General features: G+C 35.2%; 1 protein-coding gene across 2 annotated transcripts in view; it reads left to right on the top strand.

The window, feature by feature from the left end:
- Nucleotides 1-17,073, top strand: part of LOC134651702 (uncharacterized) — a 62,770-nt gene that overhangs the window by 34,176 nt on the left and 11,521 nt on the right. For both annotated transcript variants that reach the window (XM_063506805.1, XM_063506812.1), the window contains one exon: nucleotides 11,651-11,763. In XM_063506805.1, the coding sequence (XP_063362875.1) occupies nucleotides 11,651-11,763 (113 nt within the window). The remainder of the gene's footprint in view (nucleotides 1-11,650; nucleotides 11,764-17,073) is intronic.

Below are 17,073 nucleotides of genomic sequence, written 5' to 3'. Positions count from 1 at the left end.
CATCTAATAGATATTCAGTTCAGTTATACAATCAGGAAAGGCCTCCAGCAATTGCAAATAAAAACGTTATGAACACCCGGCAAGAAATTTACGAGTGGTTATAATACGATTGAATGTAATATAGGTACATGCCACAAATACTTAAGTGAATTTTTCGAATTTATTTTAATATCACCATTCTGTGTTTTCTAGAGTTCCCACTTTTTTTTACAGTTGCCATCCAGTTTCAATTCCTTCTTAGTTCCTCCAAAACCCAGCTGTGTTTCTAAAGAGTAATGAAAATGTTGACTTGGCAGGAAGCAGGTTGCTACACGGCGAGTGGACCCGGCGTAAACCGGTAGAATGTAAATTCTGTTCGCGTTCTATATCTGAACTCGACCATAGATTTCATCGCATAGATGCCGCATCATACGAAGACTTAGCTCAACAAACACTCTCATATACATATGTACCTATACCTACTCGTAAAGTGTTTTAAGATGAGCTGGTTGCGTAGACAAGATGCAAATCGTTAAATCTCCGTAGCGAACGAAACGCAACTGTCTCTGTCGAGAGATAACTACGCTACGCTACGGAGCGTGAACGATTGGCATCTTGACGCACCCAGACTCGATCTGGAAGAAGCTAAAAGGCTGTTTGCGTAGCTTCCGCTATTCGTCCGCTTATTTGTGGAAGGATTGTAATACTTATATACCAACGGCCCCCCTAGCCTAGTCGGTAATGACCCTGCCTAAAGCAGGAAGTACAAGATTCATATCCAGGTAAAATAGTTCCAATATAACAACAAATAATAAATATAAAACATAGTATCTTACGTTATAGGGTCTCCATAAAATCCCGTGATTTTCGGCGATTTGTTTATAATATTATAGTTCCTTAATTGTCCATTGTCCGATACGTAAATCGCACCCATGCATAATTTCTTATTACACGTGCACCGACCTCGGTCATTTGCATAAGCACCCATAAAATAATCAGTCTCATGAATTGTTAATATGGTACCTTTATATGCTGAGTGCGAGTCATTTTATATACTCTATCTAGTGGGTTAGGATATAGAAGCTCGACTTACTGAAAGGAGATTGGTCGCGGACAATCCGATTGCATTGCTGTTCCTTATTTTATAGACGAAGAATTTACAGTTCGATTTTTCATCTCACGAAATCATTTTGCTAGAGTAGCTTACCGAAAATATAAACTGCTTATTACATGACTAGATACTACCTACCATTGACGCAAATATTTTGGTTATAACGGATCAAAATAACAAGACAGGCCTAGTGCTCGCCATACTAATAGCCAATAGATGACACCTTGCTGCTACCTTAATTGACAATATTATTATTTAGTCAATAAATCAAGTTTAATAATCACATGTAAGTACTCGCACTGGGAAAGTGACGAGTACTCGGATGCCTGCGATCCAACGAAGTGGCATAGCTGTCGTAACTATACATATAATCGTGTTAATATATTATCAGAGAGGAAAACAGGGACAGCGGTTTGGCGTGGTCGTCCACTTTCGTCTTCCTCTTTCGATATATTTTAGGTAATGTCGTGGGAATGAAAACAATAATGAGTATACATAGGGTCCGTACGTCTTTGTAATAACCCATTCTCATAATCCACCCAAACTTCAATCCATAGACCGGTATACTGTTCTCTTTTTCTACAATAGTCCCAATGCCTGCTGAGACCGGTTCATGGGTGTCTATTTGTCTATTGTTGCACCTGTGAACGGGTTCCAGCAGGCGTTCTACATGACATAAAAGCTCTCCAAGGGGCCTCTACGTGTTGGATCTGTGTCCCCACGCAAGCCTATCAAAAACCGGGATTATAGGCCCGTGATATCCAAAGAGTATACATATAACATAAAATATAGCGCAAATAAAATGTAATGTATCACAAGACTATCTCAATTTAGTGCCCCCACCACTTTGTGGTCCTCGTGAAAACTGGAGCGCTTAGTTACATATAAGAAGTTCTTACGGTCATCTACGGACTGGTTGCAGGCTTGGCTGTATTAAGATGAATCAATTGTATAATATAAAGTTGTAGAAATTTAATATATTGTATACTAATTTTAGCCCCAAAACTCAGCTGACATCTACTATAAAATCACCGAGTAAATTTTACCAACTGACTGAGATAAGACATAGACCTAGGTATAGCAGGGGTTAATGATTACATAGAGTGCGCTCTGATTGTTGTTCCAACGAGTCAAAATGTTTTTGTTTTTGTTTCATCCATTTATCGAATTCTGAAAATTGGCAATTAATCGTCGGATTCTGTTTTCCTTCGGCCAGCCAATAATAAACAAAGTTTGGTTGGCTGATCATTTGACCCAGAGCAATGACTGGCTGACCGTTACAAGTTGGAAACATGTAAAATTGTAGAAGCAACATTTTATTTAAACATGTTTGACATTGTAACTACCCATGAAAAAAGCCATGGCAAAGCTTTTATGAATCTCTTGTTTCAAAGGGTGAACTGTCACTATAATATTTAATACCTATTAAAGTTGAATTAAGTACTATCTATCTATATATATAAATGCAAGTGTCCTGTACGGATATGATGGTCGTTCTTGTCTACGTGACAGCGTGATAAAACGGTGTCCGTCACTTTCTTTCCCACGGTGTTAAACAGTGACAGTTATTTTATCACGTGGATAAAGATGGATAAAGCTATCCATAATAGGCTTGCTGACTGACTGACTGACTGATTCATCAACGCAGAGCCGAAACTACAAAAGCTAGAAAGTTGAAACTTGCACACTAGGTTGCATTTGTAAAGTGTACAAGAGATAAGAAGCAATTTTGAAAAATTCAACCCCTAAGGAGGTTAAAAAGGGGATGAAAGGTTGTATGGGGTACAAGTTTTATTTTAAACTAGGAATTTGAAACTTTGTAAAAATGTATTATATTAAAAAACAAGAAAACTAATTTCAGCGTTTTCGAAAATTCATCCCCCAAAGTGGTGAAAAGGGGTTGAAAATTTGTATGGAGATCAAATATTTTTGTGAGTGTGGGACTTCAAACTTTGTATATGGGGATATTATTATAAGACAGGAAAAGTAATTTCAGCGTTTTTGAAAATTCATCTCCTAACAGGGTTAAAAGGGGGTTGAAAGTTTGAATCCATTACAAATGCTTTGAAACTTCTTAGAAAGGCATAATAGCCGATTACAAAAAAAAGTAATTGCGACGTTTTAGGAAATTCAACCCCTAAGGGGGTAAAAAAGGGGATGAAACTTTGTCCTGGGGTGCAAATTTTATTTTAAGCAAGGAATTTGAAACTTTGTAAAAATGTATTACATTAAAAAACAAGAAAACTAATTTCTGCGTTTTCGAAAATTCATCCCCCAAGGTGGTGAAAAAGGAGTTGAAAGTCTGTATGGAGATCAAATATTTTTGTGAGCGTGGGACTTGAAACTTTGTATATGGGGATATTATTATAAGACAGGAAAAGTAATTTCAGCGTTTTTGAAAATTCGTCTCCTAACAGGGTTAAATAGGGATTGAAAGTTTGAATCCATTAAAAATGCTTTGAAACTTCTTAGAAAGGCATAATAGCCCATTACAAAAAAAAGTAATTGCGTTGTTTTAGAAAATTCAACCCCTAAGGGGGTAAAAAAGGAGATGAAACTTTGTCCTGGGGTGTAAATTTTATTTTAAGCTAAGAATTTGAAACTTTGTAAAAATGTATTATATTAAAAAACAAGAAAACTAATTTCTGCGTTTTCGAAAATTCATCCCCCAAGGTGGTGAAAAAGGGGTTGAAAGTTTGTATGTAGATCAAATAATTTTGTGAGTGTGGGACTTGAAACTTTATATATGGGGATATTATTATATAACAGGAAAAGTAATTTCAGCGTTTTTGAAAATGCATCCCCTAACAGGGTTAAAAAGGGATTGAAAGTTTGAATCCATTACAAATGCTTTGAAACTTCTTAGAAAGGCATAATAGCCGATTACAAAAAAAAAAGTGCGACGTTTTAGGAAATTCAACCCCTAAGGGGGTAAAAAAGGGAATAAAACTTTATCCTGGGGTGCAAATTTTATTTTAAGCTAGGACCTTGAAACTTCGTAAAAAGGTATTAAATTAAAAAAAAAAGAAAACTAATTTCAGCGTTTAAAAAAAATCCTCCCCCGAGGTGGTGAAAAAGGGGTTGAAAGTTTGTACGGAGATCAAATATTTTTGAGAGTGCGGGACTAGAATCTTTATATAAAGCCATATTATTAGAACTCAAGAAAAGTAATTTCAGCGTTTTTAAAAATTTATCCCTTAAAAGGGTTAAAAAGGGGTTGAAAGATTGTATAGGGTTTAAATTTAATTTTAAGCTACGAATTTGTAACTTCGTACAAAGTTATTTCATTAAAAGAGAAGATAACTAATTTCAGCGTTTTTTTTTAAATTCAACATTTAAGGTGGTGAAAAAGGGGTTGAAAATTTGTATAGGGTTCAAAACTTATTTAAAGCTAGGAAGTTGAAACTTCGTAAAAAGGTATTTTATAAAAAAAAATAAGAAAACCTATTCAGCGTTTTTAAAAATTCATCCCCCGAGGAGGTGAAAAAGGGGTTGAAAGAGTGTATGAAGATCAAATATTTTTGCGAGTTCGGGACTTAAATCTTTGTATAAAGTCGTCAGTCGCGCGCGCGCATCGGTTCGTACGGTAGTTTCGCTCGCATAATTCATTGCCCAAGGTATGGAACCCAAATATTTATTTCAGTGCGGGACTTGAAACGTTGTATAAAGGCATATTATTAGAATACAAGAAAAGTAATTTGAGCGTTTTTAAAAATTCATCCCCTAAAGGTTTAAACAGGGGTTGAGAGTTGGTAGAGGGTTCAAATTTTATTTAAAGCTCTAAATTCTAACGTCGTAAATAGGTAGTTAGGTAGCAGGTTTTATTAAACAGTGGACTTGAAAATCTTCTGGGGGGTTGAGAGAGATTATATCGAGAACAATTTTATTCAGTTAGGGGCTTGAAACTTCATAGCCAGGTTGTGAAAGACAAATCTCATGTGTTATATAATAATTAACAAATGATTAACCGTCCCTACTGCTATCTTTTGCTGCCTAATGTTCTAAGCTAATGTAGAATTTATAACCAAGAATAGGTATACAAATCCACGCGTACGAAGTCGCGGGCAACAGCTAGTTATACATATATATTATAATAGGCAATTTCTAAATTACTTTAATCACCAGTGATCGTTAATTTTCCAGCAATTTTGGTGCAGCATTGTTGGTTAAAAGTTAAAAGCATCTGTATGCCCTACCTACTCTAGGTGGAATAGATTATTAGGGTTACCTAATAACAGTAATATTAACCTTAACCAATCCTCCCCCTAGAAAAAAGATTAAGAAAATCCTTTATTTTTACTATGCTGAACCAAAATTACTGGAAAATTAAATATCACTGTTAATCACTTAACAATAATGTAGAGCAATTTAGCTTTTATTTGGAGCAGAATAGTTTCACTTACACTTATTTGTTTAGTTTAGTTCGGTAATGTTTAGTAAACAGTTCTTAAGTTCGCGCTGTAATAACAATAGGCTACTAACAGCGAGCAGTGTAAAGTTGTTTGACTGATAAAGACGAGTTTGCTTAGAAATTAATTTGACTTCTTAATTCTGGAAAATAAGAAATAACATGTATAGTACATAATATTTCAAAAACGTACCTTTTTTAACTTCAATCAGGCACTGGGATTTTAGGTCGAAGTTGATTCAGTTATTAGAGCCCTTATTATTTACACACTATGCCAAAATCTTTCATAAGTAGGTAATGCGTGTAGTGTAATTTGTTTGGAATACCGAAAATACGTATAAGCACAAACTAAACTTTAACTTTTGCAATAAGTGTCGACTTTACGACGTCAAAAATATGTTTACACATATGCACCTTAGGTACTTACTCCTTTGTAATAACTGTAATAAGGTGAAAACTGTAGACATATTATCTTTGACGTCGACTGTACAATAGTTATAAAAATCAATCAATGATTAGTCATTAAGTAGTCTAATTCAGTTAGTAGGTAGGTAAATCGTTTTTTTTAAGTTAGTGTCGAGTTTAATTATTCTTGAGACCTGGCTTATATCAAGCAAAGTGTAATAGTATGTTTAGATTACTTATAAACTACTCCTTCTCCAGATAAGTACAGTCAACCCTTCTAATAGCGACCCATAACAGGTAAGTAACTTGCGAAACCATGGGTGTTACGTCAAGTAATTTGCCTAACGTCTTAATAAGTGAAACGTTTAAGTACTATACGTGGCATACGCAGCACAAACTAACATTTATAAAGGGGTTGCGGTTGCGGGTTGAGTTTAAGCTCAACTTGACACGTCCATTTGTTTGTGTTTGTCATGTCCATTCATAGACGTTGCATTTGAAATATACACGCTAGACTTATGTAAATAGAGTTTTAATTCTTCTGTTGAAACCTCATTATGCTCTTAAATAAATAAATGTACATACTGTGAGATAATCTTAAACAAATCGATCTAGTCCTATAAGCTCAATAAGGCTTGTTTTGTGTAAGTTGGGGTTTTTGACTGTTTATAAACAGACCAAATAAAGGATTGTCATTATTTAGTAACTTAATACCGATTAAAACTGACGATTTAAACGTCACTTTAATTTCATTTTCATATTTATGGCTCGTCACACATCTTGCTTAAATATATATTAGTGTGGGCAGCGAGTAATAGATATCAGTAACTATGTAATCCTATAAAAAAAATGATGTTCGAATGCCGCGCCTATATTTATGTTACAAAGCAGAAAAAAAATGTTAATACATTGATAAAAGTAGGGTTTAAAAAGATTTTACACACGATTAGGATTTCGAATCAGATTAAACTAAGAGTTAGAATTGAATTTACCGAGGATTAAATTTACACCTTTACGAGCCGTAGCTACCGTCTACAGGATGGTTTAGCCCCGTGAGTTATGGCATCATCAACCCGACGCAACCAGCGAGAGAGGAGGGAGAGAGTACTATCACTGGAATATGTGACGTCCCACGGATAAAGGTACCTTTATGGCAGTTGGCGCTTACGCTATTATTAACGCCGCTCCAATATTATTGCGGCGCTATGCGACTTAAGCGCCAGCGGCCATAAGGTACCTTTTACCGTGGAGCGTCACATATAATGTTATTATCATGCATTTTCATTGCCTTAATACAATGTACGGGTAATTTAATGTAGTTTGGGATTCGGCAATTTTAGATTTAGTCGGAATACCTAAAATGTATTAATCAAATGTTGAAATACCTGACCTAACCTAATTTTAAATTACCTAACGATTATTTTACCTATTGCACGAAACACCTAAAGCTGATATACCTAGTACCTTATGGACGTTATACAGAAAAAGTTAATTTTCCTAATATTAAAAAACCGGCCCAGTGCGAGTTGGACTCGCGCACGAAGGGTTCCGTGCTATTACGCAAAAAACGGGATAAAAATCACATTTATTGTATGGGAGCCCCATTTAAATATATATTATTTTCTGTGTTTAGTATTGTTTGTTATAGCGGGAACAGAAATACACCACATGTGAAAATTTCAACTGCCTAGCTATCACGGTTCATGAGACGGATGGACAGATGGACAGCGGAGTCTTAGTAGTGGTAATAGGGTCCCGTACGGAAATCTAAAAAGACGGATAAATAACGGCATTGGTTCTATCATGTATAGCTTGTTTCATTGCTATCTAGTCGCTAGTGTGCGTTTAGTTAAGTATACTGTAGCATTACCTTACCTGTATTTATGTATACTTAGTTCTTAGTGAGAGCGTTTTAGGAGGTAGGTCCACATATTTTGCACTGTAAAACTTATCATTAACTCTTACTGTACTTACTTGTGTTGTTTCTCCGATAAAGAAAATAGAATAAAAAAATTAAATCATTCTAGAAACCCCATCAGAGCTCAAACTGATCAAATAGCCTTACAACTAACAGAACCAATGCCTAACATAAACGGTTGGTAAGAATATCCATGGTTGTCATTGTTCTTGGGTTTCCTTGTTTTGAGAATTATTAGTCTGGACCTAACAGCTCAGCTATATTACCTGATTAAACGGCCAGTTTCCGCCCTGAAGTGTTTTCTCAGCTTTCTCTCTGTATGTAGGCGAGTAGGTATGTGATCATCATAAAACGCGTAACGTGCAGCGCTCGCCGTACGCGCGTCACATATTAAACGCCTCGGAAATAAGTGTTTCAAAGAAAAGGACGGTATTTATTAGCGCCTATTACCTTTACGTTTAGGTTTAGTTTCGCAGATTACAATTTATGTTATAGGCCAATTTTTTCGTAATGGAGTTTTATTTTCTGCTAGATACAGACAAAGACACACTAGCAGTATTTATTTATATTTAGGATTTTGACTGTGATTATCGTTATCTAATATTTTTTCTTTTCATTACTTATTTGCTGAAGCATTTTAGTGTTCCGTTAAATTTTATGGTGTCATTTATATGGTGTTTTAATTCATACTACACCTTTTTATGCAGATCGAAAGAAAACCTACACAATAATGTGTATTGTGTAAGTTTTTTTAAAACAATTTAATTCATCGAGGAAATAGAGAATGATGAAAGTAGTTTAAAAATCATCAGCATAATAGATGGCACTCTTTTTTTTTATTATATGAGAAAAAAATGTATGACATAAACTATATTCTATTGCATAAATAAGTTGGCCCGTTTCCTTTTTGTACCGAGATAAAATAATTCTATGTCATATCATAAGTATTACCATAATATAAATTTTAAGCTGTAACCATTATATATTGTATAAGGTAAACGTAATAGTCCTCCACATGCTACGTAATGCCCAATAGATGGCACCCTGCTGTCACCTCTATTGGCTATGACTTAAGACGAAACAGGAGCTGAGATTTAAATATTTTAGGTAAATATACCCGTCTCGCTAACGGAAGCGGCTCCTAAAACTAGTGCTATAAGGACAAGACGAAAAATCCTGCGTAAAAATCTCAAAAATCGAGGTTTCGTACTCGACTGTTTCTTCCTCCAAAACTTAACCAATCGTAACCAAATTTGGAAATCTAAATGATTATGAAACTATCTGTGTCGGACCGTTTTGCTTTTTTGGCTAATTGATATTAGTTTTGAATACCACGGGCTCTCATTGCGGCATAGTCAATTAGGCCATTTTGGCCATTTTTGAAGGGCTGTAGCGCCTTAAAAAACAAAAATATCAAAAAAAAGCAAAACGGTCCGACACACATATTGACAATATTAATCTGTGTTGAAAAGATCATTGCTCTAGCCTTAAAACCCACGGAGGAAACAGTCAAGTACGTTTGTATGGAGAAATGACCACTCCTGTTGGCTCTTAAGTTTCATGATGACATGTACTGGGACCGCGTCGAGCACCAGTACGTTTACCTTATAGTCTTTTACATAACATCGTTATTTTATAGCCAAGGCAAATGAAGGGGGATCAATCATGGGATTAACTATTTGGAACTAAATCTGTAACTATAAGTTCTATTCATCGCAATAACTAGGACATACATTATATCTATAAAATGTTTATACATTAATACCGATACAATTTCTATAATTCTAATCGGGCTCATAGGATGACAAACAGCTGAAGTAACTCCTTATGCCAGATAATAATAGATGGACATCATCTCGTTTACACTGAAAGATCAAAGAAAGAAAGAAAATACATTTATTTACGTCAGATACGCGTCGTACTCGTGAACGGGTGCTGTTTGTGGAGACGGGTCTGTTTAAGCTAACACGAATATATTTAGTAACTTTATTTTTTAATTTAATTGCAGTGAGACGCCTCATTCGGTTCTCGTATGTTTTTTTTTTTCTCGTAATGTGTTAATCATACAGGATTGTGACTCTTGGAGACCCTATACATCTCTAAGGATAATTTGATAAACTATGTTATTTTTTAGTTCTGACACTTAGAGACATTTACACCTCTAAATAAGTTTAGATTTTTTTTCCATGTATCTGTTTTGTTTTTATTTTAATATTATTATTATAGTTTTTTTATGTAATTCGACATTAAGAGACCTTATACGAGGGGCGTTCAAAATATTCTCGGTATTGATATCTTACAACCTCTTCTAAAATTTCTTTCGTTACTGGCCGCTAAGGTTTATTCATTGACATTAAAAAAAAGTATAATTCGAACCGAGATGTTCTTTTGTTTTTCTGCAATTGCTGAACAAACATGAACATCATGTGGGAATTGACAATGTTAACTAAATTAGAACATCGATGCGTGATAAAATTCTTGACAAAACAGGGTAAAAATCAAAAAACCATAAAAGAGGAAATGGATTGTGTTTACCGTGAGTCTGCTCCTTCTTTATCTACCATTCAAAAGTGGTCAAGCGAGTTTAAACGTGGAAGGGAGAGTGTTGAAGACGACCCTAGACCTGGCCGGCCTGTAGTAGCTACTTCACAAGAAAATATTGATAAAGTGGAAAAACTTATATTGGAAGATGGTCGAGTGAAGGTAAAATCTATAGCACAAGTAACCAATCTCTCTATTGGTACCGTACATGATATTATCCATGACCATCTTAATATGTCAAAAGTAAGTGCAAGATGGGTTCCGCGAATGCTGACTCGGCTTCAAAAAGACATGCGTGTAGCTTGTTGTTCCGATTTTATTGACCTGTGCGGTGAAAATCCTGATGAGGTGCTGCAAAGAATAGTTACTGGAGATGAAACCTGGGTTCATCATTATGACCCAGAGAGTAAACAAGAGTCCATGCAGTGGCACATTAAGGGTTCAGCTCATCCCAAGAAGATCAAGGTCATCCCTTCAGCTGGCAAGGTCATGGCCACGATATTTTGGGATTGTGAAGGAGTATTACTGATCGATTATAAAGAAAAAGGTGTAAATATCACAGGACAGTACTACGCTAACATTCTACGTCAATTAAAGGATGCAATCAAAGAAAAGAGGCGAGGAAAGTTAACCAAAGGTGTTATGCTTCTGCATGACAACGCCCCCGTCCATACTGCTCATATTGCCAAGGCAGCTATTGTTGAATGTGGGTTTGAAACTGTTACTCACCCACCGTATAGTCCGGACTTAGCCCCCAGCGACTTCTTTTTGTTCCCCAATCTTAAAAAGGATCTGCGTGGAAATAAATTTTCCGATGATGAAGCATTGAAGGCGGCAGTGGAGGAGCATTTTTACACCAAAGATAAAAAATATTTCTATGCAGGATTAAAAAAAAAAATTGATCGATCTTTCAAGTGTATGAACATAGGGGGGGAGTATATTGAAAAATAAAAATATCAAACTTTTCGTACTTGTTTGTTTTCATTCTCATACCGAGAATATTTTGAATACCCCTCGTACATCTCTAAGTAATTGTATTACGTTAGTTTGATTTGGTAGTTGTAGTTGTATTTAATAATTGTTGATGTATTATTATTATTATTTTGCTTGTATGTAAATTCAATGTTGACATGTAAAAGTGCCCTTGTGGCCTATTTGCTGAATAAATGTTGAAGTTGAAGTTGAAGTTGAAGTCAAACCAAACCAGTTAATTACATAGAATACATAGATGAGATAGACGTTAAAATGGACCCCACTCAGCGTAATGCTTAATGTTTGTTGTCAACAGTTGCCGGTATGTCAGACGTGTGGGTGGACCTGCGGATGCCCCGGTTCGTCGTGCACCAGCACAACGCCACCCTCCACTGCGACCACAACGTCGACGCAGACTCTATTTATAAGGTAAACTGCAGCTTATCATTTTTCAAGCAGTAGGGAACCAATTGATTATTTGGGAAAGGAAAGCCCTAAAACTGACAAAAGCCCTGATTGACTACGAGCCGATTTTTCAGTCGGCAGTTCAACAGACGGATAGGATTTATTTCATTGATAATACGATTCGCATTGGTCGAGCTAAATGGTAACTAAAAATAGGACCTAAAATTGTTACGTACGGTATAAAAAAACTACAACCATCGGTAATAAAGTTGCAATTATCCTAGTTGATCATGTCTTTTGCTATTGATCTGATAGCCCCATAAAATTAGATTTTTTAGATGAATTAATTTTCAGCAAGCTGGAAATTATTTTATTACCTTCATTTGGTCTTTAATGCGTGTAATCCCAGGAAGTGTGCATAAATGTTCGCTCTTTTTCAGTTTTGCTCGTAGATCGAAAACGGTACGTCCGACACAAAATTTGTTCTAATCATGATGAAAATTAATATCTGAGGGTCCGAAAGGTATGGTACCTACCTTAATATGAAATCGTAGTCAATGTTTGTAAAAAATGGCCGCCGCTTTAATTTTTTTCTGGTATACTTAATCATGTTAAACTTCTAAAACCTCTTTTTACCAGTGTCTGATCTACCAAACCTTGCTGGAAGTGCCATTGTAATTGATGGTGGGTTCCTTCTACATCGAGTGGTTTAGCAATCCAAGGAAAAAATTATCTCCTAAGGCTCTGAAAATGTATGCACACCTCCTGGGATGGAGCAAACTCGGATTACGACGCATTTAGGGCCAAATGAAAGTATTAAAACCATTTCCAACTTGCTGGAAATTAATTCCTCAAAACGCTATTTTTGGATATAATTTGATTGGCCTGTAAGTATGTATTACTTAATTGTGTGTGTATATTACGTAAAGTCACTCACTACCCCTAGGAGATTTAACTAAGTATTACTGGGCATCGTCGTTCATTTTCCTCGTCGAAAGCACTACACCAACCATACACCATTTCGTTAGAAGGATTTTGTTGATCCTGTTTAAGTGTTTATCTAATCAGTTACGCAAACTGTTGATGCCTTTCACCGGACCATTAATATGTAATTAATGTAAACAGTTTAAACTTCAGTTTACTTTGCCTGTCAAAGGAAACGGAGTAGGCGTTTGGTATTTTAAACGAATTTTACTAATAAAGTAAAATTCGATAACAACTGCTGTAAAATAATGTAACTTAGAGCAAATTTCAAACTGTTATTCGTATTCTGTCGAAATATGAGTTGTACGGAACAAGGAACTGTGTGCGAGTAGTAATGGAGGTAATGGTTAGGTAAAATTAATTATGTATTTAAATCGATGTACCTATGGATGTACCAGCCAGGTATGTGCTTTGCCATAACTCGTCAGGCCTACCCAATAAAAATGTTGTCTCGTTCTGATAATACAGTCTCAAATAAAGAATGAACTAGCGCATTATTTCTTAACTAAACGATTACAAATGTTTGTTAAGCTTATGTTGGTTCTCAATTTATGTTTGCATTTTGTGATCTGCCTGAACTGCACCTAACAACAATCCTTAGTTTTTGTTAGGTGAGTCGTGAGTCAAGTCAATGGTGAGTGGTTTTCCATTATACTTAAACTGTAAAATTTAATTTACATACTTGCAAATTTTATCATACTATGAAAAGGCACAATTGCAGATAGGAACTTGGTTAAACAGTTGCCTGAACCTGTAGGCATATTAAGTTAATGTCCATTAACCGCATACTTTTCCACAAACAAATTAAATAACTAAGGAGAGCAAATGAAAAAGACAGGCTATGTCGGCACTCAGCCAAGGGCACTCTGCAAAGAAATCTCAGCGAAAAGTGCTCACAAAGAATGTGGGATAACCCGGGGTTTGATCGAGGCTCACCTCAAACTCCAGCGTTTTATTATATATTTTGATAGGGTCCAATTTCATTGGCGATATGCATAAAACATTGATTCTCGAAATACGATGCCGGCGATAACCGTTATAGAATATAGAGAGGCCCCGCAATTACACTCAAAAGCTTTGTATATAAATTTTCATAAACAGTGACCCGTTTTTATAACAGATATGTTTGCATATAAAAGCGTATAATGTAAAATAATTATGGCAATGTATGTATCTGCTACACTGGTATTTACCTATATAGTCTTTGTTTTTTTTTTAATTTACAGTAAATAAATGCACAAACTGTTCCTCACAAATATAAGAGTAATTTTAATATACTTTTAGACATTTATTTTTCTCCGAAAGGTTTACCGCATACATTTTCCCAGCTCACCCCATTTCTATAACCCTAACTACGGGGCGAGGTGGGAGTCGCACTATTTTGTACTTAACGTCAAAATTATGAAATTAAACGACAGATAAACAATAAAAAACTAAACTTCACACGGCCGGACAGTGTAAGGTATATGTATAAAAATCAATATGCCACATGTAAAAATATTTTTTTTATCGCGGTTTGAAAGTCTGTTTTGTCCCTACTTAGCCCATTTTACGGTATGTCGATTTGCATCTCATGATAATTTTCTTTTACATATTTATTTTTTACTTGCCCTGTTTATCGATAGCAGGGTTAAAGATGTTTCATTTTGTCAATCCATCGTTTTTGCTAGAAAAAGTTCTTAGTATATTTATTTAATACAGTGCCAGTGGGTAGATTGTAAATATATTTTACAGTACATATGGGGCTCCTTTTCCGCACTCGTGTCGATTTAAAACACTCCCTTCGGTCGTGTTTTAATTTATCGCCACTCGTTTCGAATTTCCTCTTTTTCGCACTTGTATCGAAAATAACTTTATTGTAACGATACCTAAAAGGTTAAGAAGAGTGTTAATCATGGAAATAGTTATAGCTATAATTGCTATCAAATTATGTCCCGGAATATCGTAAATGAAGAAGCTTTTTTCTTGTATATAATATGTAATATCACTCACTGAGGGTTCAATTATTACTAAATCGAGGCGGAAGTCATATTATGTTCCCGGAAAACAATTAACAGTAGACACACACACACAGTAGACACTATAATAAGTAGAGTTTAGTTACCGACATAAAATCAAACTAATTTTCATAAAATTAATTATTGAAATATGGTAAAAATACTTTTCTGGCCTTCTAAATCGACGTTATGGTTACTTAAAATTGAATATCTGTCACTTTATTTCTTTCTGACGTCTCTAGACTTGAGATTCAGTGCGTGTTTATCAAAAGTAAAACCAAACAGTTAGATAATTATTTAATAAATTCATCCTGTCTAAATTAATATTAAGTATTTACATTCTGCTTTTACCAGGGACAAGTATTCCGCATAATTAATTATTAGACCAGCAGCCCATAAAGCTTGATATTTATCAACTCGTAAGAAACCTCGTCTCGTTAGATTTGTCTCATTTAGGGGAGTAATAAAGGCAAACATTTTTTAAGAGTAACCTAAATTTCGATCTAGGGCTGTAATGTATAAGTCTGCCTAATTTCGGAAGTATACTTCCGGAATTAGGCAGACTTTTTTTTGCTTTTTTTCCCTCGCAAGTGAGGTGAAAAACATTTTGTGATTTGTGTGTGCCACGGGCGGGGCAGGGATTCATTCTGAGCTACTACTCTTTCTAAAATCGCGAGGAATTTCATAATATATGACATTTGACGACCGATCTGGTCTAGTGGGTAGTGACCCTGCCTGTGAAGCCGCGGTCCTGGATTCGAATCCCGGTAAGGGCATTTATTTGTGTGATGAGCACAGCTTTTTGAATATTTGTTCCTGAGTCATGGTTGTTTTCTATGTATTTAAGTATTTGTATATTATATACCTATATCGTTGTCTGAGTACCCATAATAGGCGGGTCAGCACAGTTCATAATGTATGAGAGCTCTACATGAATTCTCACACTAGAGATTTTTTGAGATGTGATAACCTATGTTGCAAATACTATATTTAAAAAAAAATCTCCACAAAATATGTCACATGGTTTTAATAAATCCAAACTATTATTAAAATAGAAAAAATATATCAAAACATGAATCCGACACTCGAGATTTTTTAATATGCAGTTCTCAAACATATACTCATTATGTATTTATATTTTCTCCCAGCTTGACACCAAAACCAGCTCCCAATAATTTTCTTTATTAAAAATATTTTTTTATATAAAAATAACAACTATGTGTACATAACAATTACATGTTAATTAAGCTCTGTATATTTACTATATCCTACAAAAAAATCTCTCACGTAAATTAATCCATTTAATTACTATTAACCATTTTTGTTTTGAAAATGTTTTCGTTGCTTCGAGAAAATGGACAGTGGGTTTGTTTTTCACTTTCTCAAATCTCTTTCTCATGTTAGTGTAACAACAAAAAATCTCCCACGTATATGTAATATTGTATGGAATAAAACCATTATTAAATCATCCAAGCTATTTAAATTACCCTAAATGGCGGGTACTGATTCACTGTAGAGAACGTTTTATCGACTTCCATATCTCCGTCTCACTTCAATGTTCGCGGCAGACGATTGTTCCGCTTCAACAGCCGAGAGTTCGCGATCCGGTCGACCGTTAATTCTCCCATGACTATCTTACCCAGTTTCATCGGTATGCGTTGCGCGCTTACTTAACACACCTCAGGCCAAGCTCCTATAAAACGCGCAATGCATGCATGCATTGCTGTATCTCCTATACGTCACATATGTCAGCTATGAGACTATGACATGGCTATGACAGACTGTGGCAGTTAGTTCCAAAGAAGTATACAGACTTGTCAACCCACCATAAAGTTTAGCGTAAAGAGAATATATCACTCCTTAGTGAAAAACCATACGGTTTGTGCGAAGTTGAGCGTTATGTCAATGCTAATAAAGATGATGGTTTGACTTACGGAAATGAATAATATAATATCATTTTATTTTATATTTCCAATTCCCGTTTCATTTACACCCAATATTAAATCTTTTTCCGTAATAAAATGCGTATATAATTACTGTCATCATCTGTATTTATTTTATTTCTTTAACCCCCGTTATTCATAAACGCGCTACAAACCTCAATTAGCTAATAATAGTAATAATCGTTTGTCCTTATCTGTCACTTTAACTTATGTATTTGTAAGTAAGGGATAAACATAATTGAACTAAATCAGGCCCGTAAAGTTTATGAATAAAGTGGTTAATCTTTATTGCACAAAAGAAAAACCTTATAGTACAAGAGGCGGACTTAATGCCATAAGGCATTCTCTACCAGTTAACGATGGCTTGTCCTCCGGCCCATTTGATCGATGACCTCCTTTGATTATTTATT

The sequence above is a fragment of the Cydia amplana genome, chromosome 1 (assembly GCF_948474715.1).
Source record: "Cydia amplana chromosome 1, ilCydAmpl1.1, whole genome shotgun sequence".
Taxonomy (NCBI): domain Eukaryota; kingdom Metazoa; phylum Arthropoda; class Insecta; order Lepidoptera; family Tortricidae; genus Cydia; species Cydia amplana.
The sequence above is the reverse complement of the archived record's forward strand: the minus strand, read 5'-3'. Positions and strand labels throughout refer to the sequence as shown.